The 19,311-nt window shown below is 34.4% G+C and overlaps 1 protein-coding gene across 5 annotated transcripts in view; it reads right to left on the bottom strand.

The window, feature by feature from the left end:
- The window catches only part of LOC131029896 (tRNA(His) guanylyltransferase 1), a 97,511-nt gene extending 82,062 nt beyond the window's left edge, over window positions 1–15,449 (bottom strand). The window contains exons 1-6 of one of the 5 annotated variants that reach the window (XM_057960558.2): window positions 15,041–15,445; window positions 14,856–14,882; window positions 14,479–14,596; window positions 5,262–5,393; window positions 5,113–5,157; window positions 4,695–4,864 (exon numbers count right to left, since the gene is read on the bottom strand). In XM_057960558.2, coding sequence (XP_057816541.1) covers window positions 4,695–4,864; window positions 5,113–5,157; window positions 5,262–5,393; window positions 14,479–14,582 — 451 coding nt within the window. In that variant the 5' untranslated portion in view covers window positions 14,583–14,596; window positions 14,856–14,882; window positions 15,041–15,445. Of the gene's footprint in view, window positions 1–4,694; window positions 4,865–5,112; window positions 5,158–5,261; window positions 5,394–14,478; window positions 14,597–14,855; window positions 14,883–15,040 lie in introns of all 5 variants that reach the window. The other 4 variants (XR_009102847.2, XM_057960560.2, XM_057960557.2 and 1 more) reach the window with 4 other exon arrangements.
- Between the last annotated feature and the right edge of the window lie 3,862 nt (window positions 15,450–19,311).

Here is a 19,311-nt window from a genome sequence, read left to right as displayed (position 1 = left end):
TTGTAACCACCATATGTAATGAACAATCAAATTTAATAGAAAACACTTCTTTATGGTTTCTAGACTCATTTGATACATTTTTTAATTGAATTTTACAAAAAAAATATGTTTAATAAGAAATTTTAGTACTCTTTGAGTTGCCAAGTTTTCGCTGAGTTTTTGTCGAGTCAAATATTTGGGCTTGTCGAGTACTCTCCAGTCCAAGTATGTGATCTATGTTACAAACAGCAAGGCATAATGACTTAATCTGTTCATCATCCATTTGCATAGTTCTACTCCAGTCATGCAACAAGATCTAGAAATGCATAAATAATTAAATCAACACTACAACATAAAATTTTCAAAGCACCCCTATTCAATATAAGAATATTAATAATTACATCAACACTACACAAAACTTTTCAAAGCATCCCCAATTAATATGAGAATATCATCATTCATACTTCCATTTCAATTAGAAAAATAAAGGGGCATGATACATGTGCATCTTTAAGCAATGGCTTGAGCTATAAAATCCACCATCTTTCCATAGCAAGCAAAGGTAAGTGTTTTTGTTTAACCTCCAGCCACCAACACTGAGTGCCGAGGTCCATAAAAGGTCACGAGGATATCGTCTAATCACTATTGAATCTTTTCTTGCTTACAAAATTTTCCAATCACCCCACGGTTCATATTTTCACACCCAATCCATATTCCTCCTTTTTTTGTAGTTGATGGAAGTGAAGTAAGGCCTCAAAGGAAGGGGATAGACATGCAAACACAAGCATAAACAGATATTTGTACAAATAACATACAAGAGAAGCTTTCCAAAAAAAAACCTGATAAGAAGCTTTCAAGATGACAATAAGTGAAGCAACCCAATAAAGCCCACTACACAGCTTTTGTAAGATTTCAGATAATTGCATGAAATCTCCACCCAAGAACAAATGACTAGAAGCTATTCACAAATAATCTTTTTGCTCAAAGAGCTAACATAGACTAAAATTGTGACATGTTGTAAAGACCCTTTTTTATATTTTTTGTAGTGTTATATTATTTTTTATTTTCTAATATTTAAATATCAAAACTATACTCAAATGATAAGCTCTTATTGAAGAATAATAGAAAAACAATAAACCCTACAAATGCTGATGCAATAGTGTTCAAATTCAAACTGTGCAATGCTGGAAACCTTTATTCAATTAAGCCACCCAAAAGAATGCAAGAATAATATGCTTCTGCAGAAATCAATTTGTACCTAGAACAGTATCCACAATAAACAAAGTAATAATTTGATTGCTGTATTTGAGGAACCCAAAGGGATATGGCAGCTTACATATGATATAATGCACAAGATATTGGCAAAGCGGCTCAAACAAGATCAATAAACTTTACTTTTTGTGATAGGTGGCATCATTGTTGGTCGACTAGGCAAGTACTCACTAGGTTGGCATCATTGTTGGTGTGCAACAAGAAGTTTTATGTTGGCCCCAGATCCCCATGAGCAGTGCTGCCCCTTGACGCCATTGGGGGAGTTATTCACAAACTCTCACAAGTGGCAATTCAATTCTTCAACACTTCCTGACTAAATATACCAAGATCCTAAATCATTCTAGGGACTGTTCATAATACCTCATGTGATGCAGAGAGTTCCTTTGACTATATAATTGTTGTTGAGCTCTTTTTATGCGGTTCCACTATAGCTTTGTCTAACTTAGTTTCAAATAGCTTTGCTTGCCAATCCCTACTCCATTGCAAAGCTCTCATAGATATATTAGTCATGCCCATTGCATTATTCATCATGCTTCTACAACATCTAGCTTTTCTCACAGCTATACTTTGCAAAGAATGAGCTCACCATTTACCTTCCACTGTGCTATTTTGATATAACTACAAGATGAAAAGTCTACACCATAATAACTTTATCACAGTGCTTATAAACCTTTCCTTTTTATCATGTTCAATATCAATGAGGCCTTTGACTTGATGAGTTGCCTAGAAAATTTGAAAATTAAGCAATATTTTTTCATCTCCACATGTCACAAAGACCACACCTTTTTTTGCCATAAACCTTTTTTTGCCATAGGTTTCAACATGATTTACGTTACAATTACTGGACATATTTCTGTTTGGTGAAAGACAAGTTGAGCTCACATGACAATCATTTTTGCAATTAAAGCATGCATTCAAGCTTCTCAAACTACTAACCTTGATCTTTTACAGCAATACATGTAGAGGAACTAAAAATGAATTGAGAAGACTTGCATCATTTTTCAAAGAAATTTAAATTCTAGCATTCATGAGGGAGAGATGCTCTTGTATCCTTCATTTTATAATTTTGCCCTCAAGTTTAAGAATTTGGGGCAACAAAAACCACAAAGATGGAGGAACTTAACACAATTCAACACATTTTGGTGAAAATTTTAAAACTACATCATTTGGATTTACATTTGGGTCCCATGTAATGGCCCAAAAGAGATATTTTCCAACATTCCAAAAACCCTTATTAAGATTCCTTTTTTGGATCCATTGTTCTTAAGACAAAAAAAAAAGATCTTTCTATAACTTTCAACTAAATGTTACATAAAGAACCAATTTCTTGCCCCAAACAAAAGATAACCAACTATCAATGAATTTCTGCAAAGGGAAAGCATCAGAACTCAAGTAGACAAAAAAAATACAGACAAATCTAAGTCTAAGCTCCTCTTTTTCCACAATACCAGCCATTTCCTCATTTGGAACAAGGGAAAGAATAATCCCATGCTCACCTTCATCAACATCATTTTTGCCTTGTGTTTGAATGGTTCTTACATCCTCCACCAAAACTTTGCACCTTCACCAAATGGCCTGTCACCTGAAAGAAGAACATCCTTGCACAATTTACCACCATCAACCTCGCCATTATTCTCATTCTCATTGTCTCTCATACCATTGCATCCAAATGCCACCAAACTGAATCCCCACGACTCCGTATAAAATTCAGGGGCTTAGTTGATTAAAGACAGTTTGACAATTATATAGGAAAAATCTTTCCAATATTAAAAAAGATCAGCCTGCCAAAAACATAACCAACAAATACAAAAACTAAAATATTACAAAAGGACCAAAGACATCAACTAAACAAGATGACCAAGGAGACCAAACAAAAACAATAGAGAGAGCTCAACAAGGATGATAATGGAGGAAAAGACAGAATTATCCATCACTCGCGCCAGTTTAATAACTTCAGCTGGAGCTTTATGTCACTTAAGCCACGTTTTGCCAGAGGGCAGAAAAGTTTAGTGGCTTAGCCAGTCCAAAAGTGTGCCTAGTTTATATGAAGCAGAACATTAACCCACTTATACCAAGTTTTCAAATGATGGGCAGAAATCTTGATCAGCTAAACCACTTTTTTCAAGCTTGGCAGAGATATATGATGGTTAGACCACTTCAAAAGTGCAACATCTTTCTATCGCATGTTGGGCAGAAGATATGGGTGGTCGAGCCATAGAAAAAGTGTAACTATATCAACTTGGGTGAAGATTTACATTACTTGAGCCATTTTTTATAAGTTTGGGTGGAAGCCTGACTTGGTTGAGCCATCAACAATGAATGCCCAAGTGGAAATATTGTTCACTATGGCCACCTTTTGCTTGATGTTGTCAACTTTCACAAAACATTTGATATGTATTATTTATATCTGCTGTTTCTTTTTTTCATGATTAACATATTCTTAAGAGCAGCATGTTCCATTGGCTACAAGTGCATATTTGTAATTTGCTACTCTAATTGAACTTGCTTTTCCTCAATTTTGGGACTAATATCTTTTCCCTGCAACTTCTGCAACTAATGTTTTACACTTCTATAACATACAGCTTCACAAAACCTATAGTTTTAAGAAAGTTTAATTATCCTATATTTCTTCACTACCATCAAGCTCGTATCTCTTCAATATTTAGTGCATTTCCATCTTTTTTATTGAAACCTCCTTATGAATGGGAATTACAAACCTCAGTTACATCTCTGACGAATCTAAAATATATTCTGTTCTCTTGAAAACAATATTTTTTTCAGTTTCATCTTATTGACCAATGGCTAACTCTCTTCATGTTCTTTATAAACAAACTTGCAAATGAGGTCTAAAATATAGACAAGAATGATGCCACTTATAAAGGTTTAGAAATCATCTTTTGGTCACTCATAGGATGGTAGTTGCTCAGTCATAAAATGGTAGTATGGATGAAATAGCCCATATTTGAACACAAGTGTGCAATCCCTTTCACAATATAATCCCACTCTGAAGAACAATGAAGATTCAATCCATGGATTCATTTTCCACTCTACCAGGAAACAGGGCATTTGTCACTTTGATCTATGGATATATCTCAACAGATGGCATAGAAGACCATTGCTGCATTTATCCATTTCAGAAGTTTGTTTCATGTCTGACAGATTCTGAAGTGAACTTCTAATTTAAAAACCTCAATTCTCCTTTAATTACAAATGTGCATTTGCAGTTGCGTCAGCAAACTATGAATTTTTCAATGTGAGAAATAGCTAAGTCACCATTTTCATATGTGAATGAGTGGAAGAACGGCACAAACAATCCTGCAGCTTGAATCTGTAAGAAAAACTGTGGCATTTCCTCTCAAATTATTTACAAGGTGATTTGATAATGTAATTCCTTCACTTAAATTTATCCATACAAAACAAGCAGAGTCACTTAGATAACTTACAATCTACTTGACGCCAGGCAAGATAATCTCGGAGAATTGAACTTGAAGGATAACACACAACTCGTCCATCAAAAGAAGGTGGATACTGCAGCTCCTTGTGTGGGAAAAACTTGGACCATTTCATAACATATGTAGAGGAAAAGAATGAGACAGTAAGTGATACTATCTTACTGCAAAGTTACAACGACAGTACACTGTAAATAAAGCCTCTCTGAAAGAAATATTACAGACAACAAGTTGAGTTGCTCACAAATTCATTTTCCCCTAGAACTGAAGAATAACATGTACAGAACTTCAATTTTAATTTAATAGCATAGACTCTGGGAACAGCCCTAATAGAAGCCTTAATATTTTGCATTAATAAAAGTAAGATGAGACAAATTCAAGCAATGTAAGTTGAAAGTAATTTTGCAAGAACCTGGCACGTCTTTGATAAAAGGTACTTGTCCTCTTTAAAACAAAGCTGCAGCATATTGCATCAATAAAATTGTTAGGATGGCATGTTGTCCATAGCTTTTAAGCTTGTCACAAATACACATTTCACTTTTTTAGTAATTTATAGTATACCTATACTCATCACTCACACCATATGCAAATACCATATCTGGAAATTCCATGAGCATATCTACTGCACATTCATTCATTAGCCGCAAAGCACACTCATCATTAGGTTTCTCAAAATCATGAGCTTGAGAAAACCTGTCATATAGAGAACACTAAATCAAACACGTGATTTTACTTTATAATTAATTCAATTACCACAATATCGTGAACTTGAAAAGACCTGTCCTATAGAGAACACTAAATCAAACGCATGATTTTCCTTTATAATTAATTTCAATTACCACCAAATCATGAACTTGAGAAAACCTATCATATAGAGAACACTAAATCAAACGCATGATTTTACTTTAAAATTAATTCAATTACCACAAACTCTAAACAAAAATTCCATCAAAGTAGATTAAACGCATCTAATAAAAAGTAAGATTCAAACAAATTTAAGGGAAAGTGTTTATTGAAAAATGACACATTTCACAAAAATGGACTATACATGACAACAATACATGACAACAATGCTCAACAATCGTAGCCTCAATTTGTGCACTAGCTGCATTCATGGTGTCTACTTATAAAATATTACTGTCTTGGTTTATTTTTAATAATTTTAGGGGTCAAGCCAATTACAATATTGTTTACAAGCATATGCAAAGTTGTAAAAAGTAAAAACACATAATGCCAACTAGTTAGAAACAAGTTCTGGTGCATAGAGACCAACCATTGTTTAAGCCATCACAATCACCTTAGTTTAAGATTTGTATTAGGAAAACGAGGAACCATTGTAGCATATAAAAAAATCGACACATACATCTCTTTGAAATGTGTTAGTGTTATTTAAAAGGTGTCCCTCTTCTACAAGATAGCTCCTAGTGGTAGTTACAAACTAGTTCTATATAACAACCCATGCCACATGTATAAAAACATTGATGGAATTAATGAAAATAACTAGTCTCCTCTCTATTTATTTTTAACAGAGTACCAGTCGATGCTGTTGAATCCTTTATTTTCCTTTAATGGACGCATGCAATTATTTATTGGATGCTAACTCTGCTGCCTAAAAGAGATATTGAATAGATATATTGGATTTCCTTGCAGCAGTTTTGTTGGATTATACAATTAATCTCTTTTCCTCGTCTAGTTGTAGTGTAAAACAGAAATGTCACTTTATTTTCATCTGCTAAGAACTATACCGAGTAAAGTCTCAAATGACTTTCTCTTTGAAGGTTAAGTATACTCTATCCCAATTATTACAGACCTTGGGCCCATTCTGGGGGTTCTAACTCTTTTGTAGACAAATACTAGAGTTATAAGGAAACTTGTTCTCTATCCCATGGTATTTGTCTTCCATGTCAAAAATGTGTACTTGTCAAACATTGTATGTTTGATATCTCCAGACATCAGGAGACTTCAGATGACATATCCTCTCATCTACTGGAAATGTCCCTCAAATATCAGGGAACTTCCTAAAGAAGTAGCCTGAATTTGTCAGAAAAATCACATGTATTGCTAGTTGCTACTCAAAATGAAAAGAACTAGAAAAATTACAGATAGGTGTTTATTTTTCTAATTTTTGCAGTAAAAGTTATGGAATGTTTCCTAGCAGAGGATTTTCCTAACAAACACCAAAGTAGTGTTAATGAGAAAAGAAAACAATAAGGTTAAGATATCTGTGTATAGAAGCTTTATCAATTGCCGGAAATGGAAAAGAAGGGTACTGCATATTGGTAGGTAGTGCTAAAAAAACTTTAGAATTGCCTAATCACTATTAGCATTTTTCTGTAACCAACAAAAACGCTTGGAATGAATTTTCTATGGTCATTAGCTTCTTGAAAATGGCCTTCAATAATATCCAACCATTGCTGACAGTGTAAGTCAGGTAGGACTGTGACATACAATTTATGTCTAAGAGCTATAAAAACTTTTTGAATTTCCAGGTATATGATCTTTAGGTTATGGAATAGAGCTATTTCTCCCAGGATCTTACGGAGATTAAGGGTTTCTGATTTGACCTTATTTGAGAGCTCTTGAATCAACCTGTTTTCTGAGATTTGCTAACTTTACATACAGTATACTTCAATAGTGATAGGTATTGTTTTCTATGTTAAATTATTTTTTTAAATGATTAACTTTTCATGTATATATATCCTCTAATATATATATATATATATATATATATATATATATATATATATGTCATGAAAGACATTATGGTTTTGGAAAGTTCAGATACCTAGGAACTTTAATAGGTCCAAGATTAATAACCTTATCTAACAAGAACCTGCATGAATTAGTCACCTGCAACACACAACCCACAAATCACCCAATGACTACACCACACCAAATAGGGTAGTTTCCACCTTTCTTCACGCTCCATCATCTAATCCTCCCACTATGGATACAACCAAAATCCATTGGCATTCACGATCATTTCCCATCTAACCCAAAACATAGCATCTCACATCATATTCTAACTTCATCTAACCCCATTCACCCTAAAGCACAGTCCAATTTAACCAACCAAAACACTCCTCCATCTAATCCACCCCAAACAACATTTCCATCCATGTCACAATCAATTCAATAAGTATCTCCAAGGATGAAACCCCTTTGCTTTCTTGAGGGAAATCTCATTAAAGTTTGTACTATGCACTTCAAAAATTTGTTAGATTTTTAGTATAGATTCTAAAATTTGTGATTCCAAGATTGTGTTGTAAATCACTCTTTGTGAGAGCTTTATATTGATGTTTTTAAAAAAACATATATCATCTTGGAATCATATTCCATAATAAAAATTGGCCCTCAAAGAGGTTACTTTATCAAAACATTTCATGATTCTTGTTATCAATATAATGTTCTCACAAAAGAGTGATTTACGAGGGACAATCCAGATGGGATAAAGTGGTAAAGATTGAAATAAACTATTAACTATTTTATGCTAATTTGGGGAAAACTGGCACTCACCCGGCACCCCTACCATCTCCTGTACTCATGCCCTTCTCTGTTTACTTGTAGTCTAGTAACATAAAGCAAACTTTTAAGTTTTTCTTCCATCAAAGTTAAGGAATCCATGAGAATTGTATCACTTTTCTAGTGATCTGGGAACCATTCATTTATTCTGGATTCAACTGGAAATTTCTACCGAGCACATGATTCATGGAGATGGAAATTTATAATACTAAAAAAATATTTTGCATGACAAAGTTGCCCATCTCAAATGGGGATGAATCTTCTTTGTTCTTCCTTCTCTTATTCCTTGTTTTGTACCCTATTCTATTGGACACAGGTAGACAATTTATGGGTACAAAAACAAAGAATAACATTTCTTAAAATTCTCATTAGGGATGAAATGCTTGCAATGTATTTTATTTGAGCAAAAAAATGTGAGTGTAATCCGGATCTTTCCCTCCCATATAACAATTCATTGCATTCCACCAACAGATACAGGAACTAATGGAACTAATGGATAACCATTCACAGCAGACAGATGAAATCCAAGAATTGATAATCCTGAGTGTTTAATAACACTGAGAAAAAATACAAGCAGAAAGTACCCAAAAATTAAAACTGATTACTCGTGTAGCAGATGTGGATGAAAGAAGTCGGAAAGAAAAACACAATTGAAGAGTAGCAGTACATTTAATTATTTGCAAAACTTTGTGAGTGCTCGCAAGCCAAACTAGCAGCAAGTAATGAGCTAAACAACTCGTCATCAGGTTTTGAAATATTCACAGCGGTTTTTGATGATTTAGTGGTTTTTGCATTAAAAATCATCAAAAACTCACAAAAACTTGCAATTTTTGCACGAAACCCATCAAAACCTTACTTTACCAAAATCAATATAATAACTTTTTTTCCGCCAAAATTATAAAAAAAATGTGATTTCAAGCATTTTGAGATGGGATTGTGGATGACTATGGCAACTTAGGGCATCCAACTAGAAGCACCATAATAGAGGCTTTTTTATCATTTTATTTGCTTGGTTCTTATATGAATATGGTAAGCCAATCTACAAGCACTAACAATTGATTTGTTAGTGCTTGTAGATCAGCTTACAATTATATTTTGATGAATAGTGATCATTATTATTATTGTTACTAGATTCATGCCTATACTTTGTTTATGATAGATTGATGCTTGATATTCATTAGAAGGATGAACATCAATATTTCTCGCATGAAATTAATTCTGTTACTTTGCATTTGATGATTGATATTCATTGGAAGGATGGACAGCAATATTTCTCATATGACATAATGATACTCTGTATTCGATGATTGATATCCATTGAAAACTTGGAAGGATGAACCAGTGTTTTAAGACTCGTGGACTCGCCACGGACTCACGAATCCATGGGAGCCACGAATCGACTCGCCAAGGACTCGCGAGGCAAGTCCTAGCAAGTCCATGTGAAAGACTCACGAGTCTTTTGCAAGGACTCGTACGAGTCTTTTGCACGGACTCGCGAGTCTTTCAGATGGACTCGCCAGGACCCAGAAAAAATGTCATGCAAGCTTCAAAAGTGAGTTTTTTTTATTTTTTTGCCCTCATTTGGCATTCTTGCTTGGTTATGACAGGTTTGTAGGGTGTGAAGGAGGAGAAATACAAAGAGGAAGATTTGGAGTTGGACATATCATTATATGTAATTTTGTAAACATTTATAAACTTATGCTGCTATTATACATTTTAGAGTTGAAAGTTGAAACTGTTGAAAAAATAGCTAGTTTGGATCAAATATGAGTATTACTTGTATTGGGCTGGACCCAAATGCATTATGTAACTTGTAATTTGGTCTGGCCGTATAATGGGCAATGTAACTTGTGAATAGGGCTAACCCTATAATGACTAATGTAACTTGTAAATGAGTCTAACCCTATAATGGGCAATGTAACTTGTGAATAGGGCTAACCCTATAATGACTAATGTAACTTGTAAATGAGTCTAACCCTAGAATGGGCATTGTAACTTGTAAATGGAAATAGGGCAGACCCTATCACATGTAACTCGGAATTTATATTGGTCCGACCCTATAGTTGTAAATTGTAATTTTGGGCGCCAAAATTATGAATGTATACAAGGCCGATCTAAGTCAATCTAGGCAGACAAGTCACCTATATATACAGATCATTCTTACATCAAATGGACACACTGATCCAGCGAATTGTCTCCACTATTCTGCAAATTATCTCTGCACATATTCAAGCGAATTCCTTCAGCAAAGCAGCGAATTTATACCTTCAGCAAGTGACCTGATCCAAGGGGCAGCGAACTCACTTTCAGGGACAGCGAAGGTGCTTTTGGGGCAGCAAATCATCTTCTCAGTCAGCGCGCTGTCAAGTGGATGATTCATACCAGCAGATTGCTTTACCTGATTAGCTAACCATATACAGCAAGGATATTCAGATAAGTTTGCCCTAGCACTGTCATACTGCTGTATGCCCGAGTCTGGATTATACTGTGCTGATATATTGCTTCAAGTGTTGAAGCAAAACTTGTAAGAATCATACTGATTTGGTCTAATACAATCTGAGATTTTGATTGCTGGGTTTTTCACCTCCAAGAGGGAGGTTTTCCCAGGGTACCCTTGTGTTCTGTGTGTTCTTTGTGTTGATTTTCTGTCATTGCTATCTAAATTTAACAGTCTGACTCCAAAATTAACAGAAACTATGAATATCAATGATGAAATTTCAAATATTGCGTGTTTGTAGATTATATGACGTGTAATGTTTCAATTATGGCTCTTATGTTCTCTAAATGCATAAATTTCTTTATGTTTTTTTTGTAAAAATACGGGTTGTTTTTTTGCCGAGTCTTTCGCGAGTCTTTCGCGAGTCAGAGTCCGAGTCCAAATTTTTGGTTTGCCGAATCCGTGGCGAGTCCGAGTTTTAAAACTTTGGGATGAACAAAAACATTTCTCATATGTCATTTATTATGATACTCTGCGTTTGATGGTTGATATTCATTGGAAGGATAAACATCAATATTACTCATATGGCATTTACTAAGAGTCTATGATGATAGCAGCGACTCCTCTGCATTGATTAAAACTTCCAAAATTTGGATAGGAGTTACTTAAAGAATGTCATATCATTAACAAACTGCCAGACTCCACTGAGTGTTTGGTTCTATCTTTCAGGTCTATTCTTTTTGAGAAATATTGTTGTTCATCCTTCCAATCAAATTGTATTTGCTTGAGCCTAGGAAATTTTAATTGTAGTGGCTGAAGAGCACAGGATTATACTGAAGAGGGGGTGAATCAGTATATTATAATTTTTACCAATTTAAACTTTATCGATCACAACAGCATTATCTACTAAATTTCAACAATCATGCAAATAAGAACACAACAATACAATGTTTACATGGAAACCCTAATGGGAAAAACCATGACAAATTAATGCTTTTTATTTAATTCTTCTTTTACAATGTTTCTAGGCACCAACCCTCGACTTAGTTTGTGAGCACTAACCCCCACTGCTAAGCAACGACTTAGCGAGAGACGCCAATTTCTCCTTTAGGAAGCACCACATTCCAAATTACGGTTTCATCTTCAATGTGTTGCTTCTTCAACGGATGATGGACGACTTATATTGCTACCTCAAAAATCTCTTTCAATATGATATACTCTGCCTTCAACTCTTCTCACAAGTCTGACTACATTATGCATAATCTTCTTTCACAAGACAATCATAAATATCTCTTTGTCTTCCTTCAAAATCTGCTCTATTATCCTTTATACATAGGCTGCATATATTCTTCAATATGAATCTAAAACACACTTCATATTTCTGCCCCTTCTCTTCCTTTATATCTGCTTTAAACTCAAAAATAAATCATTAATTTCCTGTACTGATCTGAATGTGTAGATATACTATTTCTTTTTTTTTCTTCACACACCACATTTCATCCACACTTCTCAATATGATTTTATCTCTTCACTTCTCCATAATCTTATCTGCTGCTCGTGTCTTTCTCGTAAATCTTTTTCTCACACTTGTTACACACTCCAGACTACTTCTCCATTTCTAATCTTCATATATATGCCTTTACTTCCAAGAGTCTAACTCTTTGGATTGAAGAGACATGTCTTCCCATTAACATTCCCTTTCGAATCAAATTAATATCTTCCTTGTCAATCGCACCCTTTCTTTTTATGAATTGCTGACTTCATGACCTTTTATTAAACAAAATGCTGCTTTGATCACTCATTAATCATGCCTTATCAAGTTGGTTCTTTAATTAATAAAGGATCTCTGCCAATAATCTAATATAGGTTTGGGTGGCATAGGCTACATTCTCAAGGATAAGCATGGTAAGCTGAAAATGGAGGGGGCAAAGCATCTTGGAATTAAGTCTAACAATAAGGAGGAATGGGTGGCTATTGTGGCAGGTTTAAAGGCAACCTTGGTAAATGGATATTGACAGATAGAAATAGAAGGAGACTTCTGAATTGTGATCCAAGCAATCAATAAGAGATACTGACTTTCAAACTAAAATTTTCTCATATATATATATATATATAGAGAGAGAGAGAGAGAGAGAGAGAGAGAAATGTGGCAGCCAACTTCTTAGCGAATTATGGGGTCACTTTACAAGACTGTGCTTCAGTGGGAAGCAATGGTTTCATGATCAGGGTAAGCTGCATGACCTCATAACATTGGATCACTATATGGGCTGAATCAAGACAGTAGGTGGCTTTAAAGAATTTGATAAAGGTGGTAGATGGTAAATCCAACAATTGGTTCTGGCCTGTTGTTCAAGCTTCTGAGTGTTGGGTGTTGTGTATTTATAATTGCTGCAATTGTATAGGATTATGGTATTGTCATGGTAGGGACCAAAAGCATCAAGGTAGTGTCTCCGATTACATGTTAAAGAAAAAAAATTGATGGCAATTTGAAGGGGATGCTAGAGGTAGTCAAAGCGTTTGAGGATCATTGATTGCACAACACAAGAGTGGTAAGAACGAGTGAATCCACTTAAGATGATTTTTTTCATTTTTGCTCAAGCTAAAGGGTATGGTGCGAGATGCAAGGTCAGGAAGAGCCTGGTAGACATTCTTCCAAGTTCCAACCACCCTAGGAAGGAATCGCACTAAAAATTTGTTTGTTGGCACTGATGACATTGATATAAGACTTATGAATTTGGGGGTCTTGACTCTCATGGAGCATGTCCAGGAGCAGTGAAAAGCCATTTGGTAGTGTCCTATCATAAAGTGACCCTGCAAAGCATAAGCAGCTACACTCTGCCAGTTTTAGAAAATTGGAAGACCACTGAGGCCCTATGTCAGGCAAAGATACTGAAACACATAAAATTTGCAGGTATAGAAAATGTAGTTGGCCCTCAAGTTCTGCCAGTGAGCTGGTGAATGTCTTTGGTATACCGGTTTTTTCAAGGGCGTACGTACTATGAATATTGGAAGGCCCTGCCCAAGGCTGCTAGCATGGAGAGCTGGGGTCTTGCAGAGTTATGATCTGTCACCCTTTTCCCTGCAGGTGGTTGGTCACATGATAGTTGATGACATCTCTTCTCTATAGGGTTGGCTGGTTTTGATATGGTGTAAGCTCATTTTGTGACAGGTCTTTCTCTCCTTGAGTGGGCTTAGTATATATGTTGTGGATGTAAGGTTTCTATTTGCAGCATGGTGTAGTTTATCTAGTTTAGCTGTTTACTTGCTTTCCACTGCTGTGCCGGGGAAGGCTGTTGATGCAGTTTGATACTGTTTCTATCATATTTTCTGTTTTATGGCAGGGACGGAACCCTATAGAAACCCTATAAACTAAAAACTGAAAAAAATAAAATCATTCTTTGATACCCTGAACAATATTTTGATTATACTAATGTTCCCTTGATTATATTGGATGGGAAAGTTTCCCAATTTTTATGGTACAAGAATACACAAAAAGTGGAAATAATCTCAAAAGGTTCCAAGAGAATTCACTATCTGATATCTGAAATAAAGGAACACGTTCCTCAAGAAGCATGAGTTGCATTCAAAAAAAAGCAACTCCGAGAACGTAGCCTACTAGTCATTAAGGCGGCCATGGTAGAAATAGCATTCATATTTAGATGATGATAATTGGAACTTGGAAGTGTTATATCAGTTTTTTGTAGAGGACATCTTTGTATTCATTACATAGAGGAAACAGAAAATAATCCGCTCTTAAAAGAACCAGGCTATTGAGAAAATGACGCAATAAATGTGTCAGTGAAAGAAGCAAATACTTACTTGTGAAAGTGGCAGCCATCTATTCTGAGAACCATCCATGTCTGAGGCAGCAGGTTATCTTTCAATTCAAATGACTTAACATACTCATATTTGCTATTTGCCATTAAATAGTAGTTCCCTGTCCCCAAATATGCAGTAAAACAAAGGACATTTAATTGACAATTTGTAGTTGATAAATATCATACAGCCAAAGCAAATCATGATAGAAAAAATGAAATTAAGCGGGACTTCATAGATGCTTAATCTTCAATACACGTAAAGCCCTTACAAAATCTCCCTCAAATTTGACAACATTCAGTTCTGATTATTCTAAAATCTCAGACCACTGTTAAGTTTGTATAAGGTCTGAAATGATGAATTTGTCCTCATGCACTCACCTCAGAAATAATGCATGGATAGAAGAGCTACAAAAACACATACAGCAGAATAAACATTTAATTTTTAGCGTTTGGAGTCGCTAATGTCAATAGGCCAAATACACAACAGATTTGCAAATGATACAGAATTCAAGAAACAGGAAATAAAAAGATGGAATCAAACAATCTGAAATGCTAATTCTTACTCTTTATTGGCAGGTTGATGAAGTTTTCGATATCCAGCCAACTCCTTCGATGCAGCAGTGGAATAAAATGCTTCCCCAGTCGAGAGCCTAAACTACTCTTCTAACAGCCATAGTCTGAAAAATATCTCTGCTCTGGAAAGGACGATGAGCCACGGAAATATCTCAGGGAAAATCGAGCGCTCGGAGAAAATGGCCGCACCAGCACGGGAAAGCCCAAGTCACTCTGCGAGATTAATATTTCTTTTCAACTTTGTTTTTCCTGATAGCTCGAATATTTCATACCGCCAGCATTGTGACCTTCGATTCCCAATCTTTTAAAATCGCCTCGGCCCACATAATGAAAATACTTGGGCTTAACGAAATGAATCGAGCCAACAAAAATATTATTCAGAATGACTTTATATGAATCGGCTTCTACCTATACCACATCCGCAAAAATAATCAAAGCCACGGTCGAGCACTCAAATATCTTAATCACAAATTAAGACGCCAATAATATGTGAGCAACAATATTAATTTTGAGAAATGAATTTCAGAAATAATGCCATTCATTTCTTAAAATAATTTTCTCCCATAAAGAATCTATAATTATTTATGAATTAGAATTTTCTAAATATCTTTATTAAGAGAATTCTATTGTAAATTTCACAAATTTCATCTAGCTTGAACTCAAGGAAATCCTTAGCTTCTCATAACCATCATATGAGATCTAAAAAGCCTATTTTACTACATGGAAATGACTTAAATATTTATTATAATTGAAAAACTTTATTTAATAAAATAATTTTTTATTATATTATTATTTTCACTTTATTGTAGTTAAATGAATCAAATAAAAGTCATCTTTATGAAATAGATTTAATTTTTTAGACACCTTAATTAATTAATTTAATTTAATTACTTTATAAAAATTTGAAGACATTACATTACATGAGACTAGAGTGATTGATTAACCGAAGAATATGGAGAGATAAAATTGAGAACTTAATGTAATGAAAAGTGGTGTGACATAAGGTTATGAGATGGGACATAACAAGGTTGTAAATAATAAAAAGTGCATGCACTTAAAGTGCCTTGGACCACCAAAAACCCATAGATTAACCAAGGATGAAGCAATCAACCTTTAGAAAGGAGCAAGGGTTAAAATTAAGGAAACCCATGACAAGTATTTCAACACATAAAATCATAGATCTGACTCTACATGAACTTTCTATGTTCAATATCTTCAATTTGTCATTTGTCATGCCCATAGTACAACCATTTGAAACCAACCATTACAATCACTTAAGAAAAGATGCTAATAAAGACCTATATATTATACCTAAATTTTATGTTTTAAGGAAAAGGTTTAAAGTGACAACTTACATTTCATGTTTTAAGAAAAACATATGAAGAAACATTCTCTTATTGACTATGGAATGTTGTTTTCTAATAGACTTCATTTGTCTAGATTTAGAAAAATCTAGAATGAGTAGATTCTTTCAAAGAAGCTCTCAAGACCACATCTTATAAGAACGTATTAAAATTTAAACCAATTAATAATGACCCAAAATTATGCAGAGCTCATATATATATATATATATATATATATATATATATATATATATAGGATTTCATAGTATCTAAGTATATAATAATTTATGTGGTCAATGTACTTAGATAATTACTAAGGAGCATGAAAAACTGCAATTCTCAACTTAAAATTTGAAAATTACAAAGAAATTTCATAGGTTCAAGCAAGTTATCCACCAAATAAGTACTGCAGTGCTAAGAAAATTAATTTGAAAATGAAAATAAAAAAATCGAAAAATCACAATCGTTATTTTTGCAATCAATGATTAACATTACATCCGTAACTGTATGTTATGTGCATCTCCTTAATTTGAAACCAAAATAGCAGCAGCCAAAAAAAACTAGGTACAATTAAATACAATAATGCTATTCAAAATAGAAAATAGTAGAACAAATTCTAAGATGGGATCATCATGCATTAACTAAAACGTGAAATAACTAACGCATTGCTAATGCACCCACCAAAATTTAAAGTAAACAAAGAAAATAAAACATTCAATGAAAATCCTCTCAATCAGGCATAGGTGCTTCCAATCGGGCACAGAGGTAGAGCCATTGATGAGGCACAGGCGTTGAGGTTCAGAACATACGTTTAGCCGTCGATCGGGCGGGGTCAAGAATACAAGAATTCTTTCCTTCCAGATTCTCCTCCTCCTCCTTCTTTTGGTCGGCTTTTCCACATCAACTATCTCCTCCCACCCCGTATCAGTTCCCACCCAACCCGGTCAAAATGTTCCAATTATGGATCGATGGTAGGGACCTCCCTGGAGGATGAAGAAAGCAGAGGCAACAGGAATTGAAAGAAAGAAATCAAGTCCTATATATCTATGGCCACCTAAAATTCTATGGCTGACTTTGATAAAGATAAGCAAACGCTCAAGACATAACAATAACAAGCATAAACATATACATATGAGAGAGAAGGACAATAAATCATAAACAAATCTCAAAAATATATTACAACACAATATTTAATTTGTGATACAAAAAATTAGGGGAAAGGATCGAATAGTTGAATGCCGTCTAAATCTTGTGATAGAAGTTGTTGATTTAATATCCCCATACTTGCTAATTTAATGTCCAACTTTTGTACAACATTGTTGTGACTTTAAAGTTGATAAAGATAAACAAACGCTCGAGAAGACATAACAATAACAAGCATAAACATATGAGAGACAGAAGGACAATAAATCATAAACAAATCTCAAAAATATATTACAACACAAAATTTAATTTGTGATACAAGAAATTAGGGGAAAGGATCGAATAGTTGAACGCGGTCTAATTCTTGTGATAGAAGTTGTTGATTTAATATTCCCATACTTGTTGATTTAATGTCCAATTTTTGTACAACATTATTGTGACTTTAAAGTTGTTATTGCCAATGATAAGTACCAATAATTGAACGAAATATACCATTTGTTGTGAAAAGCAACTAATCATGTGATGCCACATCAGTTATACAAGTATTGGGGATCCTTTTGCATGCCTATTGGTCTCACTTTTTGGGGGGGGCGTTTTGGACACCTTGGCAAAAAGCATGCTGATGTGGCATCATATTTGATGATGTGGCCCTGAAACCTTAGTTATAATCAGGGGACTTCCCAAGTAAGTTGCTGGAAAAAATTGGGAGTGATTTGAAATTTCCACGTAGGATTTTGAGAAGCACGAAGTTAGGGTGCACAACTACTGGATCCTCTCCCCTAGGTTCAACTTACTAAAGAAAAACATGAGTTAATGACAAGGTAATGATGTCATTACAAGGTGTCAAGATTAGTTACTTTGAAATAATAATGCATTTGATTACAGATATGATCTACTTGTTCAAATTGATATGAACGATATCACAGGTGCAAAAACCATATAGCCCAAAAAGAAACTGAAATCTTGAATCCCAACTATATGAACAAAAGAGGCTAGTAGGGGAGCACGAAAGAAAAACCCGTAATCCCTTGAAATGTTGAGGGAGGGACAAAAATGAAGTTAGTGATTTAGTTGTTGTGGGAAGTAAACATTTATTGTTTTGTTGGGTATTTTTAAGGGGAAATTGAGCAAACAATTTGTTTGATGTATGGGCATAATTCCAAGCCATTAGGGGAAGTGTACTAGTACTTGTTATAGCTAACTTCATGCACCCATGAATCCTAAATAGCACATTGGATTTCAACGATTTCTTTTTGGTTGTTTCCATATGCAACTTAACTGTTTATAGCTATTGTTTTGGCTTCTAGGTAGTAATGACGCACGTTGCGGGATATATTATGCACATAGAGGTCAAAAAGTGGTAATTTCAAAGTGTCACCATTTAGTTGAAAACCAAAAAAAAATTACAATGTACCCAATTACTAATTAAAAAAATACCTAAATAAATCTAAAGTTATTTACAATGTACCCAATTACTAAGTAGAGTATCAGTACCTATACAGGCATATGGTTCGTTGAGTGTAAAGTCATTACTTCTCTTACCAAATTTATTAAAAACCTTTGTTCTGTCCAGATTACTTCTTTTTAAAATTTTAGCTACTGTTATTATTTTGTGTTTTATAGGTTTAAATAGTTTGTTAAGTCAGTCGATACTTGTTAGTTTGATTTTATATTTTTACTACTTTGTTAAATAAGTCTATTAAAATAAGGTTAGCCAATTCTATTGAATGCTCTGTTGTGATCTAAAATCTTATTAGATTATAACGAGGGCTTTA

This window comes from Cryptomeria japonica, chromosome 3, assembly GCF_030272615.1.
Source record: "Cryptomeria japonica chromosome 3, Sugi_1.0, whole genome shotgun sequence".
In the NCBI taxonomy this organism is placed as follows: Eukaryota; Viridiplantae; Streptophyta; class Pinopsida; order Cupressales; family Cupressaceae; genus Cryptomeria; species Cryptomeria japonica.
The sequence above is the reverse complement of the archived record's forward strand: the minus strand, read 5'-3'. Positions and strand labels throughout refer to the sequence as shown.